Source organism: Pholis gunnellus, assembly GCF_910591455.1.
Source record: "Pholis gunnellus genome assembly, chromosome: 2".
Taxonomy (NCBI): domain Eukaryota; kingdom Metazoa; phylum Chordata; class Actinopteri; order Perciformes; family Pholidae; genus Pholis; species Pholis gunnellus.
In genome coordinates, this window is record NC_136536.1 from 7,599,313 (window position 1) to 7,618,895 (window position 19,583).

Genomic DNA, 19,583 nt, shown 5'->3' on the forward strand with positions numbered 1-19,583 from the left:
GGCAGATCAGACAGAACCAACCAACCAAGAATTTTGAGAAACGGCATTGTGTTTTAGTAATTGTAGAAATTGGGTCCAGGTGTGGCAGTGATGTCCTCATAGGCGGCTCTCTGGTGCAGGTGAATTGCTTTTTGTTTGTTCAGGATCAGGAGACAGAAGAAGGTGGTTGCAGCCCGCGCGCGAGTTCCTCCTTCACAGAGCGCCTTCAGGCTGAACGAGGTGACGCTGTTGCTCTGGCTCTGCCAAAAACACGAGAGAGATGATTTAATTCATTCAACATTATCTCTAATCCTGCCCCGCCCGTCTTGCATATGAATCCCTGTCCACTAGGACTATAGATTTAAATCTGCCATTCAACGAGCAGGGACACTCCCTAACATGGAAACAGCTCCTGTGTCATCAACATACAGGCAAATATAACGTGTAAGATTTGGTAGTTGGTGTTACTGTGATTCTAATACCTGAGCTATTGTTTTTCACGACCTTACTTTTAGAATGTCCAGAAGCTTCTGTGTACGTCTGGTTATCCTCCTCTCCTCAAAGTCCTGGCTGTCCAGCATAGACTGCAGGTTAAAAAAAGCACCGTATTTCAGTGAGTGATGCCGGGAACATCTCCAAGGCAGCATGGGAAATAACAAATTAGCACCTGCCATCTGGCAAACACGGTTAGATCTGTAGTTTGTTTACCGCACCAGCCATTTTTAGGTTGCTTTCGTTCCAACGATAAGAGCAGTGAAATTGCAGTCTAACTTCCTGCCCCGTTTCTATTTGTGACTGCGTGTGTGTTCACAGGCACCTGAGTGTGGAGGGAAGTTGACTGTGTCTCCTGCTGCACGTGAGACGGATGGACAAACATGGAGTCCTCTGATGGAAGCTCTGGATGTGAGAACTCCAAACTGTTGTTATCCTGACACGGCACAGGTTACAAACCAAACGTGAGAAAGGTAAAAAGACATCATGAATGGGGAAATTAATGACTTCTCTTCGTCCGACACGCTAATGCTTACTTCTGCGAGCTCTGAGTAATTCTCAGGTAGATTGTCGTTCATGCGATCGAGGTCGGTCAGCTCGGTGTTGTGTGTTCTTTCGTGGTCTATTGATGAATCCACGACACTGCCGTTGTCTGTGGTGAGGGTGCTCGTGCCCCTATGAACTACACGAGACAGAATTATGCAGGTTGCATGTCAGAAAAGGCAGAACAGAGGACAACAATAGTGATGCGTTCAAATAGAGAGATTATAGTTCGCTTCCTACCATCTTGTCCATCCTGGCGCATCACCTCAACCTCCTCACGCACTACGTACGATTTCACCTGGAACATACTCTTGGCAAAGAGCTGCAAAAGGCAAAATTACATTAAAACGGTAACAGGAGTCATTTCAATTGAATGTTCGCTTCGGATTGATTCGTCGCTTTTAAGATAAAAGACCATCGTTGCAGGGATTTGTTTATCTGTTTCACCTTCTTCATCTGTGGAGCTGCTACAGTGGAACACGGCTGTGTAAAGAGTGTGTCCACACCGCCGCTCTCCTGCCACTGCATGAGCTTCAGAGTGGGCGGGGCCATGTCCAACGGGGCGACCAGATCTGAATCGTCGAGGAGCTGCGCTCTGATGGATTCATTGGTCAGCTCTTTAGTCTGGTCCACAACCAACTTGCGTTTCCTCTTCCCCCTCTTCCTCTCTGAGTTCGCTGAAAAGAAACAGCAGAAGGTCATGAGAACGCTTGTTTGGAGTATCAAGAGCCCGCTGTTTGTGTGACAAGATCTTTGGTTTGGCTCTCTTTGTACAGCAATGTGATCTGTGAGTTGAGGGAACACGGTTTGAAGGTTTAGTTGCGCCTACGAGTGACGGTCACGGGTTCGAGTGCAAAAGCCTCGTCCTCGTTAGCGAGCAGGGTGGTCTGATTCAGTGTCGGGGTCTCCATCGCCGTTCTGTCACAATCTGGAAAACAAATGGAGTCTGTTCTGAGTCTGAATGAAACTATATTCCGTCTTGATGAACATAACATAACACAATCCAATGCGCAGCTGTACCATCAAACTAAACTATCATCACAAAATACGGCATAGCACTAATAATTATTAAACTACTATTAAGCAGCTGTTGAAATGGAGGTGCTTTGCTTTGTCAGAAGGTAAAACGGGATGTAAATAGTTGAAATAACTCCTGATGAAACGTCACCTGGCTGATGATCAAGTGAGGAGATCTCTGGATTTTCATCGTGAGGCTCCTCGAGGACGAAGTCAGTGGACTCAGCATTATCACTGGAGATTGTCAGAAAGTCTACAGGGTCATTAAAAAAATAAGAGAATCGATCACTCTAAGTTATGATTAAAAAAAAAAGAAATAATCAAAAACAACAAGAGCAAATCTATACAGCAGCAGAATTCCTTCAGATTTAACACTTGTTTTAATGCTACTCGGAATAAATTGAAGACCAACTGTACAATAACTAAAGTATGACTTGCTGATGTAGGCCGGGTTGTTGGAACTGCATGCAAGCGTCAGAGTCCGGGAACATTAGTCCCTTACTACCCTATGATTGATGTTTTGTTATATTTGAAATTGCAATATCAGAAAAAAAGATATATTTAAAATGTTTAGTAGCAATAAAGGCCTTATTTCTTTAGATTAATGAATGAAATGCCGTGTGAGATGTTTTAAGGATCCACAGGAACCCAGAGTAGATGAATGCAATCTGTAGCATTTTGTAGCTACAAAGCAACACGACGGATTGCAGAGAGAATCTTTTTCTTATTTGATTATCATGATTTAATGAGCAGTCAGGCCATGCTGCGTCTCAGATGTTATTTATTCTTTGTGTCCCGATTCAGAGGCTGGATCCTTCAAAGAACACTGGTCCTTCAGAGGATGTGAAGGCAAGGTTGTATTTCTGCTTCCTCCCCAAGAGACAGTTCAGCCTCACGGAGATCAAACCTACGTATTGTTGCTCTTGTGCAGTCCCACGTGAGCAGTCAAATACGCCACAAAGTGCAAACGCCACAGGGAAACTGGGACATATGTCTTCATATGAGTGCGGACATTTCCCTGAAACACATAATAGATGACTGGGAAATTGTACCAGACTAACTTTGGATGTATCGATATTTAATTTCACTTTCTTTTAATGCCTTCTGATCCATGACATATTCAGACTCCTAAAAAGAACAAACTGTGTAAAAATCCGTTTAAGCGTGTTATGAGATCATTGGTCCCCAAAGGCTGACTTTGGAGGATCCGGCCCCTGAATTGGGACAAGGCAATCTGGTGTATTGGCTTCACAAAAACTTAGTTTGATTAATTCACAATCACTACCGAGTAAGTCGAGTCCTCTATTCTCATCCCCAAAATTGTCTGCATGTTGACCGAAGCCCTGGAAGCTCATATCCAGCAGCTCATTCTGGTGGCTCTGGGACTCGTCTCCTACTCATCAGAGCACACAAACGGAGGAAATGTTTTTGTTATTGTCAACAAATCTCACGAAAAGACCAACCCCAACAATGCATTAGTCTGTCTCTCAATGTATTTCCACTTCCATGTCTGTGGAAATCAGCTGCGAGCACATTCATTACTGCATCTTTAAAAGCAGGAAACTAGTGTATCACTTCATTTCTAAAAAAGCTGAGGACTATAGTTTTTAGTAAATGTTACTCAATCAGGGGTGAATAACATTTTAGCATTTTCAGCTGTGGATTTACCTAAAGTCATAATAAATTAACATGTCAGCCGGTGCGATGGCTGATTTATGTGTTTTTACGTTTTTGGAACGCAGTGGAGCTCCTCGATGGCTCAGAGGAATAAGATATATCAGGCTTTAAATTAGCAGGAATAAATGAATGCTGATCATACCAAACAGCTCCACACGAACAAGGCAAATGGCATTAGCTCACATCAAATCAGGAATAAGAGAACATGGTTCTTACCGAAATCCACTAAGTTCAGAAAGCTATTTCCAAAATCTTCTTTCAGAGTGATTTCCTCTGATCGAGACTGGTTCAGTGAAAAGTGGTCCACAAGATCCATGTTACTGGTGTCCCAGTATGAAGAGGACATAGTGTGGACACAGACACAATACTTATTCATCAAGCTTAAAGGAACAATGGGTGACCCAAATGTAAATGAAAGGGTTAGTTATCACAATTTAAAAGACAACATCAGTTAAGTTTGTAATCCAAGCATTAAAACCTAAATGTGTCATGTAACGCATCTCTGAGCATCTTAAAAAGCCTGTTTTCAACTATGGTCATTTGAGAAGCTCAAGAAGTATATGCTTTTATATTGTTATTACATTTGTGAATAAGCATGTGTCTTTTAAACTGCCACGTCTTGAGTGACATGTCTTAAAGAAACCTGCATCTATAACTGTCAGGTTGGGCTTCGTCGGAGAAGAGAAAACGGTACCTTAGATGTGGCAGCTGGGCATCAAAGGCAGTGAAATCCTCGATCAGAGTAATTGCTTTTAGTGTTGCCTCGAGCCCCTCCACAGGCATATCTGTCTGACCTGGTGTGTTGAGAGACAAACGGGGCAAATAATACACAAACATATACTGCGTTTAGAACTAGAATAGATAAGAACAGCACTCAGTGATTTACCTGAAGAGGTATTTCTTTGGAGCTTTCACAGGCATTAAAAGATCATGATAAATAGACGAAGATGTCCTCAGGATCTTACAAATAAGAACTAATCAGCTGAGCTACTGTGTTACTACATGAATTCAGAGATGATAACTTCATTACCTTGTTGGGTGAGTGTTTAAAGACTTTTAGCTGCATTAATGTATGCCTGTCTCTGTCCTTTCGGGACTGTTTATTCTGTGTGACAGTTCACATGAGAGAAACACCACACATGCATAATAACATTCTCCCAGTGAGCTGCCTCTCTCCTCCCTAAATCATTTAGTGGAGTAATTAGGTCTATGTCACCCTCTGGTGGTTGTCCTCATTAGGGAAAGTATTCACTGGTTTATTAGGTACAACAAGCACAAACTAATTATGTCTAAAACAACAATCCTGCAATAAATCCAAGCTTAATGAAGGTCATGATGTTCAGTTGAAACTATTTTAGAGAGGTGTTTACTCAACTGCATGGTCATTTTGAAGGATGCAAGGTTTTCCACTCCAGTGAATGCATCCATGTGGCCATAGTTTACCTTTGCACAGCCATAATTAACATTTTAGCAAGTCCAATGTCTCTAGAGTTTAAACAGTTAACACCGACAGCACAAACAGGGTGTTTTACCTGGTCTGAATGCCATTTTAATTTTAACCAGTGCTTCACTGCAGTCTGCAAGGAGATACTTTGTTTTCCTGGAGTAGATCCTGACCACACCGACCAGCAGATGACCGGAGGTCCTCAAGCCAAGTTTCATCTACAAAGATCACACATACATCTCAGACAGCACTCTGCAAGTTATTACATTATATTGGGGTTTTGTGGATGTATTTTTTTTTTTGTTTACCTTTGGGGAAATGATGTCTTTGATGGTTGTTTCTAAATTACATTCAAATATATGGGCCTTTGTGAGTTTCCTTTCCCAGTGCGCTGCAAGCCAGATCTTGGCCAGAGGCCCCCGCTTGGAGGTAAAGAGTTGAGTGTAGAACATCATGATGGAGGACCAGAGCTAGCTGTCACCTACAAATAACACAACACTGGCTGTTTAGACCCTTCCCATGTCTTTGATAATAATGTTATTTTATTTATGACATTATAGTAGCAGAATATTCAATTAAGTTGTTTAACTTAATGTTTGTGCCACTCTAGCTTTAACTTTTATGGTCAAAGTTAGATAACGTTAGCTAACGTTAGCTAGGCGGTTCCCTAAGCTAGCTAGCTAGCTACGGCGGCAGACTGAAATATGAACAGTATTTTAAATATAAATAAAATGGCGGAAATATAACTTGACACTGTTAAGAATTTAGGTAGGGACGTAAAATTGCTGCTCTACGTAATTATGCCCATTTATCGGGCTAACCAGACATCAGCAATATGAAGCTTACCTTAACTTTAAAAGTGCCGCTTTTTGACATTTGGACGTAACGGTATCCAAGCAGCGACTTTAGCCACGCCCACCCGAAAAAAACACGCGAAGATGTGACGAAACTCTGCTGCTTCAGAAACACAGGTCAGTGGGACTAACCCGGTGTACGACCAGGTTAACTAAACATGTCCATGATTTAATCCCACGTATAATAATGCAACATTTAAACATGTCATGTTAATTGTTTAATTAGTGGAGTGTTCGTCACGCAACAACATAAATGGAGTTCAGGCAAACTTAATTAGGTCTCCACCAAGGCTCTCTTTTGAGGTTTGATGCACTTTTCATAGGCATTTTTTACGAGTTGTCCCTGTGGAAAAGGAACTGTTAGTAACTCGTGTAGCTATGTGAGCAAATGAATGCTGGCTGAATTCCACTAAACTGCGTTGACTTCAGGGTCCTAGTATTGTGAACGTTGCGCATGCGTGCTTGCTGTTTGGCTGCCACTAGTTAGTAGTTTAAATCCACTCTGGTGCAGCGGATAATAAATGCACGTATAGTGGTAATGCCATTGTTTGTAGTTCATGCAATATCTACGAAGGTGCAGCAGTAGTCAGTAATAGTTGGGCTGTTCCCTTTTTAAAAGTCCTGCACACCTACACACGTGTTTTCAATTATCCTGTCTGTTCAGACTGTGGAAGTCGGTGAGCTGAAACTATAAGTTGATTCGTCAATTTTCCATTTGTGTGCACTAGAGGGCGGCATTTGATACTTTAAGGACACCTGAACACACTGACTCATGCAGACCCGGCCACAGAGGGAAGAAACAACCTGTGCATTGTTGTCGCCATTAGAGTATTACATCTAATTGTCTGACTGTGTCAGAGACTTGTTTCTACTCTACTGTGTTTTGTCATTCCATATTACAGGGTTGAAACTAAGTTATTTTCATAATTGGTTAATCCCATTAGTTAATGTCAATGTACCATACTGGTTTCAAAGAGACTTTGATTTCCTGTGTTTTTGGCTTGGCTACAGGTACATTTTTAGGTTTTTCATCATGTATGTCTCTACATTGTAAAGAACTTTATATATAAGTACATAACTTTATATAGTTTAAACTCAATCTAATAATCTGCATGTAAAATAGAATAAGAAAATATTGACCTGATCTTGATCACACATGTAGGCCAAATCTAAAGATTTAATCATCAGATATTTAGTCAGGCCTTCAACTTTCACATGTTAATTCAGGACTAATTGGTTCAGAAAAACTGTAAATACCTCTGATGCACATACTGTATGTTTTTATTTGTTAGATTACACTGTAATGTATGAAGCCTACAGTGTATTGTATGCTGTATATGTTTGCAATGCAATAATGTTTGTTTGTTCACAATCTACTGTGGAAACCAAACACTGCCAGACTGTTCATATCAATTGGATTTTAGTCATTTAAAGCACCATAAAGGGGGTTTTGCACCTCTTTATCCGCTTCTAAAATATTGTTTTAACATTATTGTAGGACTGCAACCAAAGATTATTTTCATCATTGATTAATAATATAAAATAGTAAAAAATGAATTGCAATTAAAAAACTGAAACAAGTGAAATGTTTTGGCTAAAATTACTTAAAACAATTCCTCCTTTGTCATAATAGTTGCTGATTATTTTTCTGTGGATCGACTTGTCTGATTGTTTCAGCTCTACATACATGCAGCATTTAAAACCACTGGTATGTCAGTTGTGTAAGTTTAGCCTGTGAAACAGATCGGTTCATTACTTGTTTTATGATTTATTTCAGTGCATTCGTCATAATTAGCTACGTTTCGATTGATGCCGGAGGGTGACGTCAAGATGAACCCGTCGGACATGAATGGACTTCTCAGTCAAGAGGTAGGATGAAGATGCCTGAACACTCTTTCTTTCTCTCTTTTTCTCGCACACAAACATACTGAAGATCAAAACTTGTCCTCAAGCCACAACCGAGGCAGCGATGTCGGTCCAAGAATTATTAACATGACAAGACATGTGTTTCATGTTAACCGAGAGCCTTGGGTGGTGCTAGTGTGGCTGCACAAATGCGGCGGGTCCTGGATTTCAGGAAAGTGAGATACAAGATAAAAATGTGCGGTACAGTGTGTTTGAGCTTTCACTCTGTAAACTCCGCTGTTATTATCTTTTGAAGTGACTTTTCCTTGAAAATGTGTTATTTGGATGCTGTGCAATGAGCTCTGTGATGGCAAAACGGTGTATTTTTCTTAACATGTTTTAATTGTTTGGTTTCCATCTGTCTCTAGAGAAAAAGCTCACTCGTCCAAAATGAAGTATCTCTCACACAACAGTCACAATAATACCAAAAAAAAAAACTGGGTGAGGAAAATCAATGCTTTAGATTTATGAGTGTGTGCCCATGTAGGGTTAATCTGCCAGTTTCTCTAAATGTTTCGTGGTTCGTTTTCTTTTAATTCCTTCTCTGGATGCAGATCAATGCTCGCCTATTGGTTGCAAGTGAAAAGCATCCTCCAGACTTTCTTTTTTTTTTTTACACTGGAGCAAAATAAATTACTTTGCATCTTAGTCAATACTTCGTGCATATTTTTCTTGGACTCCTTGCTGTCATGGGAGTTTTCATTTCCATTTTATTTCGGTTCAGCTCTGATAGATAGAAGTAGATCTCTTCAGCAGCAGATACACTTTAAACTGTAGATGTACACATTTCAGTTTTTTATTTCTTAGATTTTAACTCTCTTTCTTGTATGTGGTTTTGGATGCACATTTATATTATCTTGCAACCCCCCAGCTGTGGCTTTGCTGTCATCACGATTTTGGTCAGTGTGCTCAAAAATGCTCCTCAGAAAATGCTGTTTCAGCGGCAAACGAAGATAAAATAATGTTGCAATGACATGGAAGTATTGCAGTGAGTAGTCTTTCACCTCCCTCACAGATAAATCATGTCCAATCTACCAAGTTAAACATCAACATCTCATTAACTGTTGAGGTGATTTTCTCTTTTAATGGATGTCAGTGTTGTACCTCTAACAAACAGATTTGTCTGTGTGACAAACTATTGGATGGATAGACAATTTTGCAGCTATTTACGATAGTTACTGAGTGAAGTATAATGTGAAGTATATTGTTGTCTCAGCTTGTGTTGTTTTTTGAGATATTTGACAACACTTCCTCCTAAGATGTAGTGTTTTGAGGGCATGCAGTACATAATATGCACATCTGGTTGTGTTGTCTGCAGTTGCAGTGTCTTGTGAAACACTAAAGCTTTTGTCGAAAAGAAGAGAGGAGATCTGGAAGTGTTGCACACCAACCCAGGAATTTTAAATAGAGACAACAGCCAAGGTGCTGCCAATAATGTCAATAGATTCCTTTGTAGAACACTAGATTGGCACTTAATTTGAACCTGGTGAGCCCTCAAGTTAATGATTAATGGTAATGTTCCCAAAGCAACACGTCGCTGACAGATAATTAATGAGAGAATCTAGTCACGTAGGTTTTCTTTTGTGGATCAGAAAAATGGTTCAAAATAAAAGATGTCCTTCAAAAGTTTCTTACTTTAATTACTCCTCTGCTCTGATATGTAATGCTACTATTCTAATACCATTTCTTTGAATCAGAAAAGATTAAATGAAAGGATTTCAAACACTGGCTTTCTGTATCTCCAGACAAATCAGACCACAACAATGAATCAATGTTTTTATTACTTTAGTAAATAAAGCTGCACCAGAATTGGTTTTGATAATTGGTTTTGATAATTTTTTTGACACTTAGTTTGTTTTTCTTTAAATGCGTACATGAAGCCACAAAGGACAATACCATTAAAAACAGAGAGCAGACTTAAATATAACAAAATGCTGTTTGAGTTCTGATTTTAGAGAACATTTAATTGTCAGTCTTTTGATATATATTTGCAGGATCAGACGTGGTTGTTTTTTTAAAACGGACTAAAATACAAAAGTAATTTATTTTAGACGATAAACAGCATCAATAATCTATTATGCGTTAGGGTTTATAGACGCTTCTGTGTGTGCCCCTCTGTCAATTTATGATAATCAAAGACAAAGAAATGATTGAAAACATCAATAAGAAAATTATTATTTGTAACCAAGGACCTTCAAACGTTCTCACAGCTGAAATAATATTTACAATTGTTTGTCACCTGGACACAAAAAGTAAAACTTCCCCTCGTTTCTCTTGGTTCCTGAACAGAACTGAAAACGTCCAGTGAAATGATCTTATTAATTAACAGGTGTCACTCATGTTGATAGTTTCTGTGTGAGTATTAATCTAATGTAACAACTAAGGGGGTCTGAAGAAGAGAGGGGTCCCACAACGAACATGAGGCTTAAGGATCCTCCAAAAGAAAGAAAGCGATTTGTCTCAATTTCAGTCAAACTGAATGCCAAAACATGAGGTGATATTGACCTCAAGTTCTATATTTTGTTAGAACTCTGTTTTGCCGGTTTTGTCTGTCAATCTACAGTAGAATGACTGCAGGCTACATGGCACAGTGGAGCCTGTTTAGTAAAATGATACTCTAAATCTGTCAAAATGGATTCCACTGGTGACGAGGACAACATGTCCATAGAAACATTCAAGGCCATAGGGGGTGAATACTTGTTCATTTTGGGTTGAGTACCACTTCAGCTGCCAGCCTACCAGCTGTCCTTTGTGTGCTGAAACCTAAACAGAAGTTGATCTTAATTACACATTAGCCTGTTTGTCTTGTTATCACAGGACGCAACATAAACAAGTTGTTCATCTTCTTTACAATAATTCTACATCATTTTTTTAATCTTCTCATAATGTGTTTTGTTCGCACCGAACAGATACTGAACACGGTTTATCCCGACATGAAGCAGTATGTTCCTGCTGTGTGCAATAGATGACGAGCTGCTTTGAAATGTCACTCTTTTGTCTAATTAAACTTGAAGCCAGCGTTTTCTGCCTTTTGAAAAATCCAGTTAAACTGGAACTAAGCTGACACAGACGTAGGCATTAAGACATTTCACGCTTACATTTCTGTGTCAAATCTTCTCCGGTGACGTAAAACCCCAGTGTGGATTCTTTGAATCTTAGGCATTTCTCAATGACTTTCATGAGTGACTTTCGGGACTGATGCCATTGAAGGCCCTTGCAAGCCTGTGTTTTGTTATTCTATAAGTCTCGTTGATGCACACTCCATTTAACTTGTGAAGGCCCTTTGTTGTGTTGTATTCCCTACACCTGTCCTGTCTGGTTTGCTTCATGAAAGAAGGAGGTTGTACCACTAGAGGAAATCAGCCTGTGGTTTGTCAGAGAGCTGGCTAACTGTCACCTCTCTGTATGTGGATTCAGTCAGGATGCAGGCGGTCCTTTGGGGTGTTGTCACATGACACGGCGCTGCATTCTCAGTGCAGTGCAGACATGCCCCGTAGCTGTCCTGCTGTCCATTTGAGAAGCGCATGGAGACGCTCATGTCCTTGTTGCGCTGCGAGCTCGATCCGAAATGAGCTTTCGGCTCCGACTGTGGACTTCCTCTGTACATCCTCTGTCGCAACATCGTAGTGTCTCTGTAGAGACACTCGCGGAAGTTGGGCTTACACAGCAGGTAGACAATAGGGTTGTAGATAGTAGAAGTTTTGGCACACACGGCGGCGAGGGCGAAGGCATCAGGAGGAACCAGTGTGGCGTCTCCGAAAGCAGCCCACATGGCCACGGCAGCATATGGAGTCCAAGCACCCAGGAAGCCGATACATACCGCTACTGACAGCTATGGAGAAGAAACACATGCAGACACTTGTACATGGATGCACACATACCGCAAAAACATGTAGAAGATTGATTTCTCTTTTATTTAGTGGACACACACACACACACACACACACACACACACACACACACACACACACAGATGTCTATGTACATATGCAAGTAATCAGCAAAAGCATTTCATAACCTCAGAATAATTTAATGTCTCATATCCTGCTATCCTGCCAACTGCCAAGTCAGTCACACTAAAGCGACACACTCATATCCTCTGACCTTGACGATGAGAGCGTGTGCATTGGTTGTCTTGGTCTGTGGTGTCATATGCTGCTGGACGGCCTGACGGGACCCCCGCACTGTCAGCAGGATGAAAGTGTAGGAAAGGAAAATGACGGTGCAGGGCAGAGCGTAGCAAAAAACGAAAAGGCAGACGATGTAAGACAAAGCTGAAAAGTCGTGGTTCGGTGCCTGCCAGTCGATGCAGCAGGCTGTGCCGTAAGGCTCAGGGCTGTAATGTCCCCACTGGGCCAGGGGCCCAACAGCAAACACGGATGCGTAACACCACACTCCAACGACCAGGAGGCGGGCGTGCAACGAGGAGAACTGGTTACCTGATCAGACAGGAGATGGAAAAAGTATGCTTTGCAGTTATTGTGGTAGTTTCTTCACCCCTCCTCAAATGAAATGCTTTGTTATGACGTATGTTGTGTTGGAAACATCCCGCTCGTCAGTTGAGGTTATCATCTACTCACCGTGGTTGGGGAAGCAGACTTTAAGGCAGCACACTAAAGAGAGGGCTGTGAGGTTGGTCAAGCTGCATAGACCAAACAGTACTCCGCACATGGCGTAGAGCTGACAGGTGATTTCTCCAAACAGCCACCTGTACACAAAGACGAGGAGGAAAGAGAAATGTGATGGATACTAGGCCTGCAACTAACAATCGTTCAACAATCATTTTCATTATTAACCCAAATATATTTATATTACAATGATATGAAATAGAAAAGCAAAACATTTTTATTATCAAATAGTTGCCAATCATAATAAGTACATTTTTCACTGAGACAATAATTTGATTCTCAAGATGGGAGAAAAAATATAGAAAGACAAGAGGGACATGTGAGATACCGATGTGTAAAAGCTGACGGTATTGCCAGTGGGAATAAAGAGAGCGTCATCCCAAGGTCACTGATGGAGAGATTGATGATGAAGAACTCAGCTGGCTTCAAGGTCGACCGCTTGTGATACGCAACGAGTAGCAGAATGCAGTTGCCCATCAGGGACAGAACACCTGTAAAACAAAAAGAGAGGGAGGTTGATCTGGGCTGGACATTGCGCACCTGTACCTATATTTGTCAGACATGCACGGAGTCAGCGACGGATCAACACAGTATAGAGACGTTGTTGTTGTTGTTGTGTGGACTTACAAAAGACGCTGTAGAGTGAACCCATGAGGATGTCGTGCTCCTTGGAGATGGTGGAGGCAAACACAGCAGATGTGTCTGAAGCATTTCCCATCTGAAATGTTAACATTTAGCACACACACACACACACAAGTCAACTGTGAATAATTGAAGTGACTAAAGAATTTACTCCACCGGTGTTGTTGGCTTAGTTGAAAACACTTATGGGAGCAAATGTATTGGTGAAATGGTAAATTAAATGCACTTTGAGAGGGCCGCTCAAGTTGTCCGCCCACTCATGTCAACATTTACCGCATTCACACACACATTCATACACTGATGGCAGAGGCTGCCATACAATGTTCATGCCCATCCAGATAAACTAAAGCTCAAATAAAATACTAAAATACTATCTAAGGCACAAGACGTGTTTTCTTACTATCTCTATTGCGCAATACCTTCAGCCTAAAGCTGCTGAAATTGGATGGGAAAGCTGCTTTTATTAGAATATAATCCTGTGCAAGAGACGAGGACAATCCGTATTCAATAGAAATATACAAAACATGATTGACGGATGGAAAGAATTAGAAAGACTGTGCCTTTCGGGATTTACAACGGGAGTATGAGATGAGAGATTTAGAGCTTGGGACCCAAACAACATTATTAAGATAACATGGACTCAAATTGTGATGGAAAAAAGATAGTGAAATCACAAAGTCTCCAGCCTTCAGATGCTTACACATGATGCAAGCAGGCCACACACGCTTATATGCAATACTAACAGATTCACTTTTAGAATAGAAACATAAGTTTTCATTCTACCGAGAGAGCTGACAGGCGCTCAGTGATTTCCAAGAGCTCCAACATTAACCTAATAGATTGTTAGAAGAATATAAATAGTGTCCTCTCTGCCCCAGTCGAATCATGTCAGAAGCACTCATGCTCTTTGCAATGAGCCATACACATACGCGAGGCAATCAGTTTCTTCTCGCACTGCCATCTGCAAACAAGATGATGATTGCTATTCAGTTCGCCACTTTGCAAGATAGAAGAATGAAAAATCAAATGGGAATCGAGGAGGGAATGCAGCGTGCAGGGACGAATGTGGAGCAATACATGAAGTGCTATCAGAGATGATACGGAGGCAGCATTGACTCTCAAGGCCAATCGCACAGTATAAAGAATGAGACTTCATTACTATGCAAGTCAGCCTACCATTCAATGACACAATGTCCACTGTGATGTCAACACAACTACACATTCTGTTATCAATAACACAGATTTACTATCAGATGTGTTAAAGCCCAGTACACACAGTTGACCGTTTATCAGGTTTGTCCAATATAAGAGTTTGCAGCAATAGTTTGTCCTGTTTTCTTTTTCAGTCACAACAGTCAATACTATTTTAGAAAAAAAAATGTGTGGGTGCAAGTTTCCTGAGTGATAACCATCCTGTACAAGAAACATCTGCACACAATCTGTGCAAAAGACGATTTAGCTCATGCAAGCAAGCTCTTGGACAGAAAACGTCACGCCTAGAAGATTTAGAGCTTGCATTAATCAAAAGAACTTTTGCACAGATCTGTGTGGAGGGACACTTCCCTCTCAAGTGTGCTCGTCTTTAAGCTGCACCACGTCTGAGTGAGCAGTATTTTCTTAAACCATCCCATGCTCTAGTATTTAGAAAGCAGTGTTGAGTTGAATCAGTATAACAAATGAATGCATTAAAGTGCCTGTCAACTATGCCTCGATCTGACTTTTTCAGTCCCGATACCTGGGCTTTGGGTTTCTGATACCAATGTTTAATTAGCTGTATGCCATGACCTCACTGTGTGGACGTGACTGGGATCATTCTCGCACGTGTAAGGCTCACTTTTAAACACTTGCTGTCGTAATTTTGTAAAACAAATTGTACATAGTGCAATTTAAATAAATGCATAGATGTACTGAATTGTTATTTATCAAAATATTGGTGTCCGATACCAGATCAGCCTATTGTCCCCGATAGCGATCCAGCTATCCAAACAAAACCAAGACCACTCTTAAGCCACGTGAGTGTGAAAGCGAGAGGGAGGAGGTAAACACAAAGAGCCGGAGAGAGCTTAACCAGCTGAACTATGACTTTGGTTTCGCTGTGACAGATTAAGTATTTTCAGAATGGCTGAGCTGTGACACTACTGTTATCATGTCTCTGAGCCTGGCTGAATAACTCTTCTGTCCAGCTGTAATTAATTGGACGCCTTTGAGACAGGGACAGGGACATTGACCTCCAGATGCTGATGTAGGGTGGTAAACAACATATCGCTTGCTGACCTGGTGTATGTACTCTATTATTTCATTTGCACCTCATCCTCTCCTGCCCGTTCTGTTTACCCAAGTTATCTGTCTCTGTGGAGACATCTCGGCTGTGTAATTTACTGGCTGTTGTCAGCGTGACAAGTAATCTCTGAGTTTGTGAAAAAGTTTCCCTGCAGCATGTCATCGAAATTGTGAGATTAATTTGATGCCCCTGAAACTGGGGCTGTCTCATAACATTTAAATGGCTGCGGTCCGAGGAGATAAGTGGCCTTTTAACGGCAGACGGTCATGTTTGGATGTCCACATGCATGAGCCAATGAGCAGTGACGAGCCCAATGTCAGAGGCTTTACCAGATTGACAGCTAGTAGACAGCTCAATCTTTGACTCGTGTTTAAATCTGATTTTGTATGTGTGTGTGTATGTATGTGTGTGTATATATATATATATATATATATATATGTGTGTGTGTGTGTGTGTGTGTGTGTGTGTGCGTGTATATGACATAGCCTTTCCTTCAGCCCGCTATTGTGATGTTACATTCACACCCAGCCCTCAGAGTTTGTGCCTTTATGACATTTTGAATCATAAAGCATTTGTATGTCTCGTGTGTAAAGCGTCACATTGTATCTTTTATGCTTGGGTTGATTGACCGACCACGTCCCTTACACATTTACACAGTTCTCATTGGTGCATTTCAAGGCAATAATGAACATATTGAACATATATATAATTTTTTTTAATGTATGATCTTATATGTTAAACACGTGCTAACAAAGTCAAAAGATTAGTCCAACTACAAATTTTAGTGTATACACTGTGACAATTATTAATAATGTTTGCTTATTTTACATAGCTTTATGTTTGTTTGGAACTAATACGTTTTCCATCATCGATTAATCTGCCAATCATTTAGTCTATAGAGTAACATCCTCATCACAATTTCCCAGAGTGATTTCTTCGGATTGCTTGTTTTGTTCAACCAAATGTCCAAAACCCAAAGACGTTTACTATCACAAATGCCAAAAAAACCCAGCAAATCTTTACTCGTTTTTTTAGCGGAAACTAGCAAACGTGTATCATTTTTTGCAACAATTACTCAAACGATTTACAAAATTGCCGCTTAATTTTCCTTTGATGTGCTAATCAATTGATGGGCCAATCATTGCAGCTGTAGTCCACATTTTTGTGTACTATTTGTATCATTTAGTATTTTATTAAGCTTATGATTCACTGCATTGTGCAATATTTAAAAGCAACATATATGACACACCGTGTTGCAGTGCGACACATCTCCCTGAGGGCCCTGTGTGACCTTTAGTGAGACTGAAGCGGTCTAAGGACTCACCCTGCTGTGTGCAACTGCCTCCTCATCTGAGTGACTGACAGTGACAAGTGATTGCCATCACGGTACAATATTTACACTGTGGTATGGCAGCATGACAAAGAGTCGTTGGAGGCAACTCTTTCAAATGTTGCAGGACATTTTCTTATGTAATCACCAGTGTGATCATGTGATATAAATGTCCCACTAACACTCACACTTGTGTCTTTTGCTTTTCTTGCACCGTGTTCTTTAACATGTGGCGTTGGCTTGTTGCAAATTAGGATCTGAGCTTAACAGTTAATTGACATGTTGATAATTTCCTAGAAATAAACAATTTACAATATCAACTTTAAAGGACTAAAAAAGCATTTAGCATTTTTGTTTTAGCCATTGGGATAGGAGCAAGTAAAATAAAGATGGAGATAGAGGAGGATTTAGGCAGACTGTTATTTGTCGTTAAAGTTCTGATGCAAACTATACAAACGTTGGTAATTTTACATGTCCTTAAGGTTAATTGGATTGCTTTTCATACCCTGATGCTCAATAAACATTCAGAATATCATGTATAAGATGCTATAAAGTATCTGTAATTAATCAGACTTTAAAGTGTTTGTATGAATACAATTCTGCCACCCTAGTAAATATCATCATCATCACTCCACCACAACTGCTTCCCCTTCGTAACACAAACACATTACATAACCGCAGTCTGATTGAATGTGGGAAAGAGAGCATCTCTGTGTGAATGATGGGTAATTCTCTTGCCTCCGACAACTGTTTTCATTTGTTATTTGACTCTGAGCTTCAGTTGAATGAAGGTCATTCACTTAGTCATATCACGTTGCATCCAATAGAAAGACGTTGTTGTAATAATCGATCACTGTCAACACATATTGATTCTCTGTTGTGAGGCTCGAGTCACAAACAAATGACTCACATGTGTCTGTGCAGGTAATAAGAAAAGGCAGTTCATGCATTCATGCACACATCCAGAAAAATACTGTGTGGTAAGCAGCCTGAGATCGAGTCGACAGGTTGTCTTGAAAACGGTCAGCACATCGACGACTACGACTAAAAGATGATGAAAAGCAGTCGCTTCTTTTCCTTTCACAGAGAGGGATGATTGGTGACCTCATCACTAATCCCGTCGGAGATCCCACAAATTGGCTGCGGGGTCTGTGCCTTCATTTCATCAGCATTACAGCCAGCACAATCCGTTTTCACTTCCTTGAGATGGTTTTTGAACCTTGACTGAATGTCCGTCAGTAACACGCCCCTTTGACACAACCAGATGCTATCATTTCAGAGGAAGACTTGTAAGATAACAGCCGCTGTGAGTCGCAATAAACTAGCAGACCTTTGCACAAAAAGAAGTAAAGAAAGAAATAACAGAATAGTTATTTCTTTGAGAGTCGTGTCAGTTGCCAGCAACCATTTGAAAACATCAGTAAAATGTGGAAGATGAAACAAAAGCATCATCACCAATTATCCCGCATTTTGTAATTGTTTCTTTGTATTGCACTGGAAATGGAAAAGACACCCCCACAGCTGTGCTGCTTACCTTCCAGGGAGGAATGGCTTGTCCTCAGTGAAACTCATGGAAGCCAGGTGGAGAGCAGGACAGAGAGAGGAGAGGAGCTGGCCAGCCGTCGTCAGGGACACAGAGAGGACGTACAGACGGAGAGAGAGAGAGAGAGAGAGAGAGAGAGAGGGGGAGAGAGAGCGAGAGAGGGAGAGGGAGGGGCACTGGAAGAGTCTGGAAAGGTGTTCTCCTCCTCTTCAATGACACACACTTGCACACATCCAGCCAGGTGGACACCCACTCGCTCCCTCATCCAGAACATGCACTCATCTTCATTGTGGAGATACGCTGAGCCCCACTGATGTTGACTGAAAAGCCCACAGTGACAGCAGGCCAGCCAGGGAGGGAGAGAGAGATGGAGAGAGAGAGAGAGATGGAGAGAGAGAGAGATGGAGAGAGAGAGAGAGAGATGGAGAGAGAGAGAGAGATGAGAGGAAGGGATCAGCATAATACTGGCGATCTCTGAGTGTCACTGATGACTCACAACACCACTCCCCACCCTATTTCCTCTATCCATGGCTACTTTCCCGCTATACTTATCCCCTACACTTTGATTTGCTTCTATGCTTTAGATTATTTGCCTTCTTTAGACATCAGAATCATGCCTTTAAATGAATCCTGCATGTAAGGTGGGCTTCCCCAAATCCCTTTCTCACGGTTGACTCATACACGGCAACACCTATGAGCAACAGGTTTGTGTTCATACTTTATGTTGCAAAGCGCTTGATCACAATGATTGTAAGGGTGGCAATCAGAACCTGGAGGAGAGAAAAATCACTGCTGTAACAATGTCATGGTGGATTTTTAAAATCCTTTGAAACATTTGAAGGATTTTCTCTCTTGAATATAAAATTGAGAATATGAATATTGCAGAATGTGCCTGTGAAGCGATAATTTAAAAGCTAAAAGTCAGAGTGAGAAAAATGATGAGTGTAATTTCTTATCGTGTGACTAGACGGTCACAGTTGATGATTGGGCTCAGTGAATGTCCTGTTGCTATTGTGCTAATGCTAATTAATGATTGTTGGAATGCATTGAGAATTACAAAATGTTTGATGCATGACTTGCGACTGGAATGAGATTTCTTAGGTTATTGTTCCTAATTCAAGAGTCCAAATTGAATATGACAGGCACTTAAAAAATAAAGTGCCATCCTCGTTCACACAGTAAATGCATTCCTGTTGGGAAGCATTCGAACTGCACCTGAAGCGCTGTGTCATCCTACTTTATCATACC

The 19,583-nt window shown here is 40.9% G+C and overlaps 2 protein-coding genes across 2 annotated transcripts; both read right to left on the bottom strand.

Moving 5' to 3' along the window:
* Positions 1-53: 53 nt before the first annotated feature.
* Positions 54-5,607, bottom strand: rad21l1 (RAD21 cohesin complex component like 1; the record flags this gene model as incomplete). Its single annotated transcript, XM_079175740.1, has 13 exons — positions 54-233; positions 489-563; positions 797-907; positions 1,008-1,153; positions 1,255-1,336; positions 1,462-1,691; positions 1,844-1,942; positions 2,183-2,284; positions 3,317-3,424; positions 3,925-4,028; positions 4,403-4,502; positions 5,241-5,370; positions 5,461-5,607. 13 exons carry the CDS (start codon positions 5,605-5,607, stop codon positions 54-56), a joined length of 1,614 nt encoding a protein of 537 aa, XP_079031866.1.
* A 5,653-nt stretch (positions 5,608-11,260) lies between these two features.
* On the bottom strand, positions 11,261-13,257 carry opn7d (opsin 7, group member d; the record flags this gene model as incomplete). Its single annotated transcript, XM_079174435.1, has 5 exons — positions 11,261-11,743; positions 12,016-12,350; positions 12,492-12,619; positions 12,868-13,030; positions 13,167-13,257. 5 exons carry the CDS (start codon positions 13,255-13,257, stop codon positions 11,261-11,263), a joined length of 1,200 nt encoding a protein of 399 aa, XP_079030561.1.
* Positions 13,258-19,583: the final 6,326 nt, after the last annotated feature.